The 15,070-nt window shown below is 40.9% G+C and overlaps 2 protein-coding genes across 5 annotated transcripts in view; one reads left to right on the forward strand and one right to left on the reverse strand.

Annotated features, from left to right (window-relative positions):
- bcl7a (BAF chromatin remodeling complex subunit BCL7A) lies at positions 1–8,001 on the forward strand. Its single transcript, XM_020082326.2, has 6 exons — positions 1–204; positions 2,147–2,228; positions 2,831–2,927; positions 3,578–3,745; positions 4,737–4,840; positions 5,439–8,001. Exons 1-6 carry the CDS (start codon positions 113–115, stop codon positions 5,511–5,513), a joined length of 618 nt encoding a protein of 205 aa, XP_019937885.2. The 5' UTR covers positions 1–112; the 3' UTR covers positions 5,514–8,001.
- Positions 8,002–8,834: 833 nt separating this feature from the next.
- clip1b (CAP-GLY domain containing linker protein 1b) overlaps positions 8,835–15,070 on the reverse strand; it is a 33,445-nt gene continuing 27,209 nt past the window's right edge. For all 4 annotated transcript variants that reach the window (XM_020082279.2, XM_020082277.2, XM_020082278.2 and 1 more), the window contains 5 exons: positions 14,325–14,430; positions 14,065–14,230; positions 13,916–13,968; positions 13,699–13,811; positions 8,835–12,363 (listed from right to left, as the gene is read on the reverse strand). In XM_020082279.2, the coding sequence (XP_019937838.2) occupies positions 12,129–12,363; positions 13,699–13,811; positions 13,916–13,968; positions 14,065–14,230; positions 14,325–14,430 (673 nt within the window). In that variant the 3' untranslated portion in view covers positions 8,835–12,128. The remainder of the gene's footprint in view (positions 12,364–13,698; positions 13,812–13,915; positions 13,969–14,064; positions 14,231–14,324; positions 14,431–15,070) is intronic.

Consider the following 15,070-nt stretch of genomic DNA (forward strand, 5'->3'; position numbering starts at 1 on the left):
TTGCCGTGCTCTATCAGTGGGCGCATGCGCACTGGCTCCTGTGTGCGCTCCACTGTTTGCATTGTGTCTGAGCAGCCGGCGAGCTTTACTAAATATTATATCCACCGCGGCAATGTCGGGCAGGTCGGTGCGAGCTGAGACCCGGAGCAGGGCGAAGGATGACATCAAGCGGGTCATGGCCGCTATTGAGAAAGTACGAAAATGGTAAGAGGACAAAAGGGAAAAGAAGCAGGCTCGGTTATCTAACGCGAAGCGGCTCGTTGGGGGAGGAGAGGGAAGCAGCGAGACGGAGCGAGGGATGAAAGTGGAGGAAATTTAAAGGACGGTTTTGCGAACGGGATCCGCGGCTCGTGTGGCTCAGGTGCACCGGCGCGGTGCAGCGGCAAGCCCGGCCGTCGTCCCGGCGTCTGGCGGCTCAATCAGACATGTACCCGGTGTTTCTTTTTTTTTTTTTTTTTTTTTTTTAAACGGCGAGGGTTGAACCCAGAAGCCATTTCGATGCAGTCACATGAAGCCATTGCTGGAGAGCTGGCGGCGCGGCGCGGCTGTTTCAGCGGGCGAAACGTCGGATACGCGCGGACCGAGAGAGAGATTTGACGACGGCGCTGTGGAGCCGGAGCACTTTGGTCCGTGCGGAGTTTGAAACGAAGCGCTCGGAGTCGCCCTGTGGGTCCGACTCCGAGCAGGGCTCGGTGGGGGTGGGGAGAGGGAAGTAGGCTGTGGTGCATGGCTGAACACGTACAGTGACTCCACGTTTAACACAAGAACAAAGAGCTTTAATAAACATGAACAAATACACATGGAGCCGCTGAGAGGATGGGCTGCTTTCGGATGAACGCGTGTAAGCCCCGCACGGTGGATGCAATATTATGTGATTTTCTTTTATCAGGTGTTCAAATCTAACGCCCTCGGACCAGTTGAAGTTTGTTCTTCGATGAAACAAAAAAAAGTTTTTAGAAATAAAAAGAATGATCAGACGCAGAGATGCTTCATGGTGGATGTGGTGGATGATGAATATATCATCGTTGGGGGGATTTGTTTTTTGTTCTTTATACGTTTGTTTGAATTGGTTTTCTGTTGCATTGTTTGCCTCCAGCAACAATGTTACTTTACAGACTGAGATAGTCCACTAATTGATCAGTCAATTATCCAGCAGCTACTTCACTATTCAACGAGAATCCCAGAAATCACTCATACCAGCTTCACAAATGTTAATATTTGCTTTGTTTTTCTTGTTTCGTGTCACACTTCACTTAATACTTGAGCACATTTTGACTGTTCATGGGACAAAATGAAACATTGAAATATGTACCGTGTTGGTACAAGTTGATGATCAAACTTAAAAATGTTGAAGAGCAGATATAGAGCACATCTTGACCTTATAAGTTTGTTACAACATTTTGTTGTCTGTTGCTAAAACATTATTCGCTTAATCAATAGGTCGACTCTAGAGACAATCATCCGGAAGCTATTTTACTAATTTAATAACTAAAATGTTGAGTGAAAATGCCAGAATTCACTGTAACCACCTTCTCAACTTTCTTTGTTTCCTGTCATGGTAAACTGAAATGAAAACATTTAGATATGTTCATATAAAATGTACACATTCCTATAACTTAAATAGGGGGAATGTAAAACACATTACAACTATTGTTTTTGTTCATTTTTAAAGCTAGAGACAACAATTAGCTTTTCTGTTGCTGTGTATATGCTTCCACCTGAAAAGTTAAGTTAGGGTGAACATGGTCACTTATTCATCTTTAATGCAAATATACAGATCTTCTTCACAGATGTTCATGTTTGCTGTTTGCTGTTAGAACGTGATGATTACTTTTAACTGTTTTTCAAATGTTTGACAGTTTCATATAGATTGTTTGATGAAGTTCTGGTGAACTGAGAACTAAAACAATTTTCACTTGCAACCCAAGAATAACCTCATTGTTCTTGTAGAACTTTTAAACTCATATCACTCTATAGAGTCCCATCAGGAATGTTTTATAGAATGACAGTAGACCTTTGTGGCAGGGGACCGCATTCATGGTGTGATTAACTTTACTTCAAAGCATCTTGATTTCAAAGTATCAGGCTCATAATATATTTCACCCCAGGGGCTTCCATTCAAATTCTTTTTAAATGTCATTTACAGGGAGAAGAAATGGGTGACTGTTGGAGACACGTCACTTCGCATCTACAAGTGGGTGCCAGTGACGGAGCCCAAATCAGATGATGTGAGTTCTGCCTCCTCAGTGACCATAAAACACACTTTTAACCTCATATTAACACACATACCACTAGTTTGACTCCTATTTCCACTAGCTTTTAAACTACGTATAGAGTTTCAAGGACAAATGTCTCGGGATATTGCATGATAATAAACAGAAGAACCAAAGCTAAACCGAGTGGAGCTGAAACAATTACTCAGTTAACTGATTGTTGAATAAATCTAAAAACTATTTTCATCTGATCAATTGATGAAGATATTTTCCAAGTAGAAATGCTGCTTCTCTTGGTTTGATATAAATGGAAATTGAATATATTTGATTTGCGAACTGCTGTCTTGATAATTTTGATTCTAGAAATGGAAACTGCATGGGAGTTATCACTGTTTTCCTGAGGTTTAATAGATGATACGATTATTTACAGTGAAACTAATCAATTCTGTCTAAAATCAAAGATAAGCAAAGATGTACATAATGATTCTCTGTAGTTATTAACACTTTCTTCAAGTTCCGCCATTTGAATTTTTGCTTGTATTTGCCTGATTGTATGTGAACTCAATTGGAATGGAGAATTAATGCATTTGAATGTTGTATTTGTTCTCTAATTTTAGAAGAACAAGAATAAAAAAAAGGGTAAAGATGAAAAATACGGCTCAGAGTTGACGACTCCAGAGAACAGCTCCTCTCCAGGCATGATGGACATGCATGGTAGGTACTGAAAGTCTCATATGAAAAGGCTGGATATTCTATATTCCTTTTCATGTCAACAAATCCCATGAAACGACCAAAACCAACATAGTGTGTGTCCTTTTCAACTTCTCTGCCTGTGGCTCTCACAGTGAAGCTAATTGGTTCCTACTGAGGGTCCTCATAAACAAGTCACAAATAAATATGACATTATTTAAGAACATGGTTTGAGCTTACATGCAACAGTTGGGCTGTACAGTTTTTAAAAAACATTACTCAAACAGAAGTAAAAAGTGCATTTGTCCGGGACTATTTTCCGAGGCGGATTAATCCATATTTGGCGCTCTAGTGAGTATGTAGGCCAGTAGGATGGTGTGTGTGGGACTGATTCTAAATTAACTACTGTGTGTGTGTGTGCGTGTGTGTTTTCATGGGGATGAAGATTATATAGGAGAACAGGGCTGATATAATAAAGTGTTTTACATCTTTTTTTCTTTCGTTTTTTAGTCATTTGTAGTCATGCAACTTTTATTAACATGTTCTATTGTTGGTGTTATCTGGCTGAGGGAATAAAAAAACCTTGTCTAAGTGTGTTTTGTGTCTAGGATGAATGTTGGACAATCTCAAAGTGAGACAAACTGAAATGACTCGTATCTTTCTGTCTTTACCAGACGACAACAGCAACCAGAGCTCGATCGCTGACTCATCCCCAGTGAAACAGGAGAACAGTTGTAGCACCAGCCCCACTCCAGAGCCCACTACCTTGTCTCACCGTGAGAACCGTGAGAACCGTGAGAACAGTGAGACCAAGACTGACCAGAGCCCGGACAGCAAGAGGGGTCAGTCACACACACTCACACACAGACGGTGTCTGAAATCACTCACTAATCACTATTTTGAAATTTGTTATACCTTGTAAAGTGGACTCACTGTTTACAACAATGCATCGTGAAAAGTCGTGCACAACTGATGCTCTCTAACTGAGCACATACCACATACCATCATGCATTATGCTCCTGGTGCAGCAGGAACAGCCTGACCAGTCCTACGAAGAGCAGCGCATCACAGAACAAACTGATGCAAACAAGATTGTTTCTCAACATGCTATTTCCCTTAAAGTATTTATGTAAAAAGAATATATTTATATATTTTTAAAAGATGTATTATGGGATTTTCCACTGGCCGACATTGTACGTCATAATCCTGCAACAATTACGTAATTGAGCCGAGTAGTGTACGAAAGCATTTTTTCTTTTGCCGGTAAGCTCACTACACAGAAATCCCTATATATCTGATTTTCTACCCCTGACGTTGTTTTAATTTCTTTTTTCAAGGTTGAAATGTTTCCATGAAATGTCTTTTCATGTTGTGTATTGAAGCAATATAAATTGTTCGAGTATGAGTTTATTTTGCTGACACATTTTAGAACTCGGAGCCAAATCTGTGTTCGATTGGCATTTGCAGATTTCAATGTGCGAACAAAAAAAGTTTCACCGCCTACTTTGACGAATCTGTGACTCGTACAATCAATGCAGTGCAGGACGAGCTCACCTCGATGCTATTTTTCCTGGGGAACGTAGATGAAGACAGAAATGAATGAATGCAACTTTGTACTGTATGTGATTGGTCTCTTTCTGTCTTTTGGGTTGAATACAGTCATATGTCTCAGCTGGTTTCATCCAATTACACTCCATCAGACTTTGCTCTGCACACCCACACAGTGTCTTCAAAAAACTCTGTCGAGTGTTGAGTTTTCCTCTGTGTGGGGGGGAAAAAAAAAAAAAAGATACGCGCTGTTGTTCTGATGTGTTGCTGTGTTACAATCTTCAGGGAAGACCGCCCCTTCATCAGAGACCTCAGAGAGAGCACAAAGTGCCAAGAGAGACAGCCTGTCCTCAGGGGAGAAGGACTCTTCAGACAGCAAAGCCACTCAGGTACAGACACCTCACCAAACTAAACAGATCAGTTTAGTAGTCACCACTACACTTAGTCAAAGTTTGCTGCCTCAAGCCATACAGTGAACGTTGAATGGTTATTTATAGTCACAGACTCAGTAGGACCTTGGTCTTCGTAGCACTTTTGTCACAGCTTCTTTACTTGAGTGTTTATCATGTTAAGTTGTTTAAAGTTTGCTAACCTTATGAGGTCTTTGTTTGGTCCAGATAAAAAGATTTTGAGCTACACTGTATGATTGAAACCTGGAGTCAAATCCTATTTATACGGCATCAGATCAGAGGTTATCTTTAATGTAGAGCAGGTCCAGAACAAACGTGAGAACCAGAAAATAAGTGAACTTCTCTTACAAATCAAATGAAGAACAATGAAATCAACACACAAATCACATCCAGCGAAACATTTTACAAAATCTGATGCACCTGTTATACCTCACCACTACACTTGCACAGTCCATAAACATTCTATCGATAACAAAATGGGATTATTGCTCAGAGATCTTCTGGTTGATGTAAAACTTGACATTGTCCTTGTTTCGTACTTTTGGAAAGTACTTAAAAATGTCTGTTTTTGTCGTAGGACCTAGAGGCGGACGCCCCACCCACCAAGAAGAGCAAACTGGAGTCCTCATCTCAGGACTTTGAGGAGAGTTAAACGTTTGGGGCTGAGTCATTCCTCCCCCTCCTCCCTCCCTCCCTCTCTCTGTACCTCCCTCCATTAACTCCTGATAATTTAGGGCTAATGGACACGTCGGCTCTCCTCCCTCTCCTTTTTCTCACCCCACCACCCTTTCAATACCAAAGGGAGAACGGACATCTCTCTTCCTCCCAGGCTCCTTTCCAACCTGACGGCTGCCCCCCCCCATCCTCCCTCCCTCCAGTTCGTCACCCTCGCCCTAATACTCCTCTGCCACAGAGGGAGAATGGATATTACCTCTATTCACTGGTCCCCTCCGTGCTTCCTTCCAGTTCTCCACACTTTTTCACTAATGCCAAGAGAAGCTCTGAACCCAGGCTGCAATCCCCTTCGTGACCAGGGGCAGCGCTGTCAGCCCAGTCCAGCCACCGCCAGGCCAGACCGCAGACCCTGACCTGCATCTGTGACTAAAAGAGTTAACACTGGGGATCTGAGATCCGGACGAGGTTGATCCCGGACGCTGCTCTGAGGCCGCTTTTTAAATGTTTCACTGCTAAATGGTTTAGCTCAGGACAACTCAAGAGGCTAACCAGGTCTCAGATCAGCGGCTGGGGGGTGACCACGTCATGTCAGTCCTCTCGATTCGCCTCCTGTTAGGTTAATGTTCTATATTTGTTTAGGAAACGTTTCGGGGTTTTTTTCTCAGGAGGGTCAATGCACTGTTATGGTATGTCACAATCGATCACAGATAGATTTGCTGCTGTAGTGGATGTCTTTTTTTTCTCTATCCATGAAAAGTTCTCCATTCACGTGTTCATTTTGTTTCTTAAAAAAAAGAAGTTAGTTTGTGGTAGGCAGAGGAGGAAGACCACGGTACCGGCTAAGATACAAACTCTTGAATAAGTAGTGACAGGCATAGGTAGCGTAGGTCCCGAAGGTGTGTGCCTTGAGTTGCTACCATGAAATATGTTTTAGGTCAAACAGGTTTTGAATTACAATCTTGGTGCCATGTTTTTCGTTTTATGCCTTATAATCATCACTAATCCGCTGTATCCAATATTTATAGTCAACTACAACAGTTTGATTTAATTTAAAGGAATAGTTTGGCATTTCGGGAAACGTTTGTTTTCTTTGCCCAGAGGAAAACAAGACTGATGCTCAAGCGACACCTGGAGGTGGTTTGCTTAGCTTAAGTTAGCATAGCATAAAGACTGGAAAGGGCTGGAAAATCGAGTCCAGTGAAAACAGTCCTCTGACGTCTCTCATTCTCAAGTCGACACACAAAAGTAAATGAATGACAAGTTTTCTAACGAGAAGTAGGTTTTTATATGTGGCGACTTCCTGAGGAAAACTTTGTTTTTGTGTCTTTGTACAGATTGATGGTGGATTTTGTTGCCTTCAGACAGAGCGGTGAACTGTTCTTCTGTTTCCAGTCGTTACGCTAAGATAACTCTGTTCGACATTCACCCCATTCTTATCATATTCCACAATATGTTTGAACAGTTTCTTCAGAGGCGCTTGAGACCGGAACTTGAACACTAACCAGACGTTAACGTAGTTTTCTTTCTGCTGAACAAAAACCTGGTGAGTCAGATTTCCTGGTCACTGGTCTGTGTTTACTTCAGGTGACACGTTGTAGTTTTTTTCCTTCCTCGAAAAGTAGAAACAGACCAGCGTCTCAAACCGGTTTTCTCGTCTGCTCCGCCATCACGACTTGCATTTACCCACGTTGTCTTCTGTACATGTTCTGTGTATCTCTACTTATCTACGTCCCACAAATGTTCTGTAGCTCCCGACACAAGGCTCCAGTCTTTTAGCTCCGACATTGGTTCTTCTCCTCCTTCAAGGTGCTGTCTGTCGGCTGAATCCATACACGCGTGGCATCAAGCTCTTGGTTTTGTGCAGACTTGAACTTTATTGTACGGATTCAGACCTATGACCTCTAATGTACAACCTCACACATGTAAAGATGTGCTTGGATTAATCAATATTTACTCGTGAATATGGATTGAGATCAATCGAATCACCGACTTCATAAACATAATATTTAGAGGTGGAACGTGACACAGAATGACTCGGTCAGATTTCAGCAAATCAGCGTTCACATGGATGGAGAGAAAAGAAAACAGTCTCAGTTAAGAGGATGGATTAGCATATACCTCATTCCCAGTCCAGCAGCGCTGGAACTTAAAATGCTATTGTATTGACATTAACAGTTATAAACAGCATTATGTACACTCAGTTTAAGGAAAAAAAAATCTCACTCATGTTGTAGCTCTCACCTGATGGAGCCGATAGATTATAGTTTGCTCATAACTGTGCGTAAGGAAAAAAAAAAAAGCTGTGAGATATAAAATCTTGTATGTTTTTTTTTCATGGGACCATTTTGTTTCACGTTAGATCTTGTACAGATTTATGGTTTGGTTTGACTTATTTATTCCATCAGTAGTGCTTGGTTTTTATCATGTCCAATGGTTTTGTTTTCTTAATAAAATTCACAAAAGTTGATAGTGTTTTCTTGACTGTTAGAAAATCTTGACTTTTTCCACATGCAGAACACTTCTGACCAGGTTAAGATTTAAAACCACTGTACTGTAAATCTGGACTAGATTATCCCAGAGACTCATGAAACCTTTATTCTCTTTTAGGCAATGTGTGAAAAAAGGGACTTTCCACATTTGCAGCCAAACTTTGTGCTAAAAATAAACCACCAAATTGAGCTGCATAAACTTTCTGATCCAGTGATGATGTATCTCAAACCTGTGTTTTCAAGAGTCTTATGCGTCTCTGGTAAAATCGAGTCCGTATTTAAACAGTCCAAGTACAGTGGTTTTGTCTAGACATGACAACCTCTTCTGCATTTCATACATTTTGACAGTGGTTTCCGACACCATCCCTGTGTGTGTATTACTCTTTCACAACAGTTAGAGGTGCAAAAAATCAATCCCCCAGCCCTGTCAGATAGATTTCCGCAACCTATCTCTTAACTGCTGGGAAGCTGACTGCAGCGTCGTCTTGGCGCCTCAGCCTCTGGTTTAAATCCTGATTGTCTCATCGTGTCGTCTTTAATGCTGGACTCATTGACAAAAACCCAGGCTCTCCTTAGCCACTCTTATGTAAAAGTAACAACTCTCTGCAGCTCATGAAAAATAGAGGAGGCTCTTTGTGCTGCCCGGGCCTCTCAGGAGTAAATGGATGTGGGAATGAGATTGCAATAAGCAGCGGAGCAGCCAATCTACATGGTCCTGTTAGAGAGTGGGTTTTAATGGCTGTGTCTGTAGAGTGTTACACAAAAACCCCAAGTTCATGATGGAGGGAACAAACACCAACACAGCGGCGTTGTGTTCTTAGTATTTCTATTGGACTGTTCAGGAGTACATATAAAACATGACATTTTACACCACGCCAACATCAGTTAAATGGTCTGAACATTTGGAAACCATTTATAGATGGTGCCTGAAATTGTTACATATATAAAACATTACACTAATAATTAGACATATCACTTACAAAGTACATAGTGTTTTTTTTAAGTCTATACAAACGGGCTTGGTTTTTCCCCTGGAGTGGAAACCTCCTTGTACAACGTCAATCTTATCAACAGGGCAGAAAAATAAAATGTCGTACACATAAAAGCTATCTTTTGTTCCATGGCACTGTGTACACATTTATCAGAAGGAAGCTTCTGACTGGTATTTACAAAGACAAGTGTCAATGGTTAGTCACGTGTTATACACTGTTACACTGGAAGATTCAATATGATCCAAAATTGTGCTTAAGAACGAGATACGTCAAAATGCATGTTTTTATACTGGGTACATTTAAAGGAATAGTTTGACATTTAAGGGAATACGCCTATTCGCTAACTGGCACATGGGGAAATTGTCTGTTGGTAAGAAGAGTGCTCATCTGAGTTAGATCTAGAGCTTTGTTGGACTGAATATGGTCATTTAAAAACACAATGCAACTTGACAGACCGGTTCAAGTATGTTATGGTTGGAGCGGCTTATTTAAAACAGAAACTATACATGGAACAAGTCCAGGCTGTAGCTGTTTGCCCTGTTTCCAGTTTCTCAACTAACCTGTTATAGCTTTGCATGTATCATATGAAAGTGGAGTCCAACTTTTCATGCAACTTGTAAAATTCTTTAATGTAAAAGCGAAGAAGAGAATTTCCCCAAAATGTCAAACTGTAGCTTTAAAAAAGGGGCAGTATGAAATGGGACTGAATTATCTGAACAGACTTTTACGAAAAAATAACTTTTCAATAACGTTAGAATCGGAACATTAAAGCGCCGTATGTCTCTGCTGAATCTTTAAAGTGGAAAGTGCAAATCTAAGCGAGTCGATGCTGCTATAGTTTCATGTGGGTGAGTTCCTGTAACATGCGGCAGACACCCACCTACACTACAGTAGTCCTAGTACAGACTATATACACTTTCAATCAGTGCTAGCTTATTTCCCTGTAGGAATATCACTGGTTAGTGAAAGATTAGACAATAAATAACAAAACGTATCATCAATAGCTACAACAGATCCTCAGCAACTTTCTGTGACATTACTGAGGAATATTACCGTATATGCCGTCCTATTGAAAGGTAAATACACAACAATGTTAAAATAGAAAGTTCACTCCTGACGTTAGCAACAAAAGCTGACTAAAATTAAAAATAATCTCACCACAAGGTCAATTAAGTAGTTGTTCTGGAGCTTTCAGTCGAGTTGCCTAGCTGTCATGGAATTCTCAAATCTCAACTTTAAAGCAAACAAGAGCTGAGAAGAGTCCTACAAGTGATCTCTGCAATTTCATGACAACCATAGGAACTTCTTCTACTGACGTGTGGGATATGTGAAAGCTCCAGGGCGCCAGTTAAATGGACCGAACGTTGTGAGCCACTCCATCTAAGAAAAGTAAGCAAGTAAAAACATCAACCTGTCCTTCATGTGTAAAATCTACTGGGTCGCTCTTTAACTCAACATCCACCAGCCAGTCTTCATCGATAGGTGGCGCTAACACGCCACACATGGTGCAAACTGTTTCACTTACGTGCAATCTCGGGAATAAACTTCAAGAGAGAGTTGAAAGCTCGGGAAAGGACTAGTTACCATGGAAACTAGGATTCCCAAGGTCAAGAAGGAACGGTTCACCACGTGTTCACACTTAAGACGGAGCACTAGGGCCACTATAAGTTTGAATATTTAGAGAATAAAGTAAAGTGATGTAGAGAATCAAGTCATAACGATTTGAGAGTTAAGTTGTAAAATCTGAAAAAAAGCTGAAAATGTGTGAAATTGGGATATTTAGAGAGACAACAGTAAAAAAAAAAATAATAGAGAATACTGTCAAAATATATCAAGGCTATTGTCTTAATACGCTGTGCTTTTATGAGAAGATTAGAGTGATACCATAATATCTCAAAAGTAATGTTGTAGTAATTTTAAATATTCTAATATTGTAATATCATTAGATTCAAATCACAATATTTCAAAATGTTTTAATTAAGTTAAAGTAAACAAAAAATAATCATAAAGTTGTTAAGTTTCATAATACACGATGTACATTCTTCAAAATAAAACATTTTGCTTAAATATTAAAAGGTTTCTCAAACTCAAAATATTCTCTTTTTCTCATAAAACCACCTTTTCTTTAAATCTTTGTTTCAGTTTTTCTTTCCTCGACTGCATTACACACGTTTTTTTGTGTGAGTTCTGCAAAGTTAAAAAGTCTCTCACCTCGTCATTAGTGCGGCCGATACTTCCGCATCATCGCGACGTCACATGACATCACAGGTCTAATTAATGCCAAGCAGCAAATCTGGCACGTCCCTTAATAAAGGCTGGTTCAGCGAGAGCAGAGGCTGACATCTCCTGTATGAGCTGGAAGCAGTTAACCAATCACAACAGAGCATGTAAACCTTTTCAAGCAATGATACTTGAATACTACAATAACAACAATTCAATTGATGAACCTGAATATGAGCAGTATGTCTCCTTTAGAAGTGGCCCTAACACTCTGATGTAAGTTTCTATTAACTGACAAAATGTCTTTGTTAAATGTTATTAAGCAGTAAAAAATGTGGCAGTATCTCTGTATCAGTATCTGACTGGTTTACACCCAAACAGATTGAGGAATGTGATACAGAGGACAGGAATGTAAAGTTTGGGAAATGTCAAGTCTCATTTTCCCTTCAGTTTTAACTGTGCTTCACTCGGTTGCGTCACATTTTTACTAATAAAGCCCAAAACACATTGAATGTGAACACTGACGCTCATTTTTGAAAACAACCTTGACTCCAAAACGACACGTTAAAAACAACAAGTGCAGAGGACGGACGGATTCCTTTTGTTCTAAACATCAATATTGCACCAAAGCAGCATATTTGGACGAACATTCTGCATTACAGAACCGTTACTCCTCTGAGAAAGAGCTGCGGGGTAAAGGATTTGGGTCAAAACAGTGGCTACCAGTGATATGCTTAAATACAGTATAAAAATACAATATGGGAGAATCTGCAGGCATGTTGGGCTGGATTGAGGGAAATGTAGCAGGAGAGTAAGAGGTGAGATGTGCATAAAAGTGAGACCAAAGAGGAAAGGGAAGGAATTAAAATGCGGGGAGAGTTGTCGGAGGCTCTAGAAGGTCTGGTCATCGTTGCAGGACTCTGTGGTGTGTCCGAAGGCCTCACAGATGTCACAGTAGGGCCTTTCGTTGGCTGGGTTACCGTGGTAGGTGGTGTGAGGTACAGAGTCGGGGCTCTGGGCCTGAGTGGGACAGTCCTCTGTGTCGTGGAGGTCAAAGCAGTCGCAGATGTCGCAGAACAGGCGGGGGGTCGCCTTCTTTTCCCGCTTTGATATGGCTTCATCAAAACTAGGTGGCAAAGAGAAAATATAATATTGTAATCCTCAACTGGGACTGAAATGAAATATTAGTCTTAACCTGTGGGAGGTGCTACTCTGGATGTGTTCTGGTCTGTGCAGGACTCATTCTTCTATTTTCTCATTGCAATGGTCTAAGACATTATGCAAAGCTTTTCAGGATTCATATAAAACTCTTTTGTCACAGATGTGGTTCATGTGGCTGTTTTTTTTCCTTTCTTCAACCCAGAAAATATAACCCACATTTCCATCATGTCTGTGCGTCTCTATTTGATTTTGAGGTTGATTGATTTGTCTCTTACACTCACTTTGACTTTTTGGTTGTCCATTTTTAATCTTTATCTCTCTTCACCTGGTATTCACATGGATTCTGTGTGAGCCGATCACAAGTGGACAGCTCAGAGTTCAGGCGTAAAGGCATCAAAGACCACATTGGGAGGTGGTCTGAGATGCATTTCTTTAGCTGTGGTGGTCGGCTGTGGCTGAGGGGGTAGAGCGGTAGTCCTCAAACCAGAAGATCGGCAGCTCGACTCCCTGCCCATGCCGAGGTGAACCAGGGAAAGATTGAACCCTGAATGGTTCCTCATAGATGTTGAACACAATAAGTTGAAATTGCTTTGGATAAAAGCGTCAGCTAAATGACATATAATGTAATGAGCTGTATGAATGCAAATGTGTTTTGGGCCACGAATGAAGGACAGAAGCTTCTTACACACTGATTCATCTGTGGCCACCACACTGATCAACTCTTACCACCATACACTGATTTTCTATTGAATTATTTTATTTTATTGATTTGATTCACTCAGCTTTTCCTTGCCCCGCTCCCTGTCTCTCACAACACAATGTGGTGTGTGAACAGAAATAACACTGGTCTATGTATCGACTGGTGTGGATTTCATTTTTTCTCCTTTTTTCACTCATGTGTCCTGGATTTCATTTGTTAAACATTTGTTTATGTTGCGTAACTTTGCTTGTGTCCCTTCCCCTTGATATATATGTGTATGTATGAGTGACTGCATGTGTTTGTTGACTCAGATTTGGGTTGGGGGACAGGTATGGAGTTTTCTTTTGTGTGTGGTTTGTCCAAGATTAACCATTAGAACCAATATATAAAAAAATAAAGAAATGATGTATGTGGGATGTTAATACCAGGTCCGAAAAGGTCCTGAGAAAACTTTAGAATACAGCTGCACCTATTTTCCTTATTGTCTTAATCTTGTAGTTTTGTGTGGCCAAGAATTCAAAAATCAAATGTATTAAATTTACAATAAAATTAAACAAATACAAGCAGCTAATAATCAATGTATATTTGTATATTTCTTACCCATCAGTCCCGTCGTTGCCATTGAACTCAGCCAGAGCGAGCTTCTTCAGTTTGATCTTCAGCTCCTCGTTCTTCCGCTGCAGGTCCACGATCACACTGTTCAGGAAGTTGATCTGACGGAGACATTTAGGACACAGGTCACCTTCATATAGGCACAGAGGACAACTGAGAACCCTGCACATGCACATGGACATGGGAAGCATCATGACAGTCTCACCTGTCCCTCGGCGAACTCCTTCTCTTCTCTCAGCTGCTCGAGAGCCGCATCACCTGCAGAAACACACCATGAATCAGTAAACAGGTGGGAAACGAGAAGTGTCTCCTCCCCAGCCCAGAGCATTAATGCTCCAATCGTTGTCTCCTTACTCGATAGTGGCGCCTCCCTGTCTTCTCCCTCGGAGGTCTGCGTTCCCATGAGCCTTTGCTCTAGACTGCAAACACGACCCTGCAGCTGAGCTTTGTCTCGCTCCAACGTCTCAACGGCCGACTGCAGGGTCTTTGCCATGGCGTTTTCTCCTCGAAGAACTGCGATCTGCAGCGACAGAGCAAACAGATAAATAACTCATGCAGCTCAATGGAGACTGTCCAAGAAATGAGAAGACAGGGTGAAAGTCATGAGTGAGCACCTCAGTCCTCAGAGTTTCCAGTTCCCGATCTTTGTCTGAGGTTAAGGCTCCAGTTGACTTCTGGAATTTTACTTCCTCCTCCAGTTCCCGATTAGAGATGGTTTCTCTGTGGAAAAAAAAGCCAGAATTAGAGAGAGTCGTCAGACTGCAGCAAACTCAAACCTGAGGACAGCTCTATTCAAAAACAGCTGTGAAGTAATGAGTAACACTTCTACTACAACACACGAGAGAAAGTCTTCACCATTTTATCTCTGTCAACTCTCTAATTTCAACTTTGTCTCTAATGCCTGTGCTAATGTGAGTGTTGATCCTGATGCGGGGGCGTTATTAATATTCCACCTGCTCAATCTGCTCTAAAACACTGTAGTGACACCAATACAGATGACTGGCATGTAAACGACGCACATCCAGACAGAAAAGTCCCTATTACACATGTGAAACACTGAACAATAATAGTCATACTAGAGTTGGATGAATTCATTAAAACACAATAATGATAACATGGAGAAATATCTTAAGTTGCTTTAAAAATGTAAAAGAAAATATATCATCTAATCGATGAAACTATATATATCGATGTCAGGCTCACTTTGGCTCAACTCCTGTTGTTTGTAATGTGCTATATAAATATATGTGACTTGATTTGACACTATAAAATCACTGAACCCTGCTAACATGGACATACGGGGGCTTCTGCTCTGATATTCGTTGTTGATAGCATTTCACAACTACAAACTGTTTTAGTT

The sequence above is a fragment of the Paralichthys olivaceus genome, chromosome 18 (genome assembly GCF_024713975.1).
Source record: "Paralichthys olivaceus isolate ysfri-2021 chromosome 18, ASM2471397v2, whole genome shotgun sequence".
Lineage (NCBI taxonomy): Eukaryota > Metazoa > Chordata > Actinopteri > Pleuronectiformes > Paralichthyidae > Paralichthys > Paralichthys olivaceus.

Excerpts from the sequence above, each read along its gene's own strand:
- bcl7a (XM_020082326.2), top strand. The coding sequence starts at position 113 with ATGTCGGGCAGGTCGGTGCGAGCTGAGACCCGGAGCAGGGCGAAGGAT. Across the intron at positions 2,229-2,830 it reads CGGAGCCCAAATCAGATGAT|AAGAACAAGAATAAAAAAAA; the intron begins GTGAGTTCTGCC and ends CTCTAATTTTAG. Across the intron at positions 3,746-4,736 it reads GAGCCCGGACAGCAAGAGGG|GGAAGACCGCCCCTTCATCA; the intron begins GTCAGTCACACA and ends TACAATCTTCAG.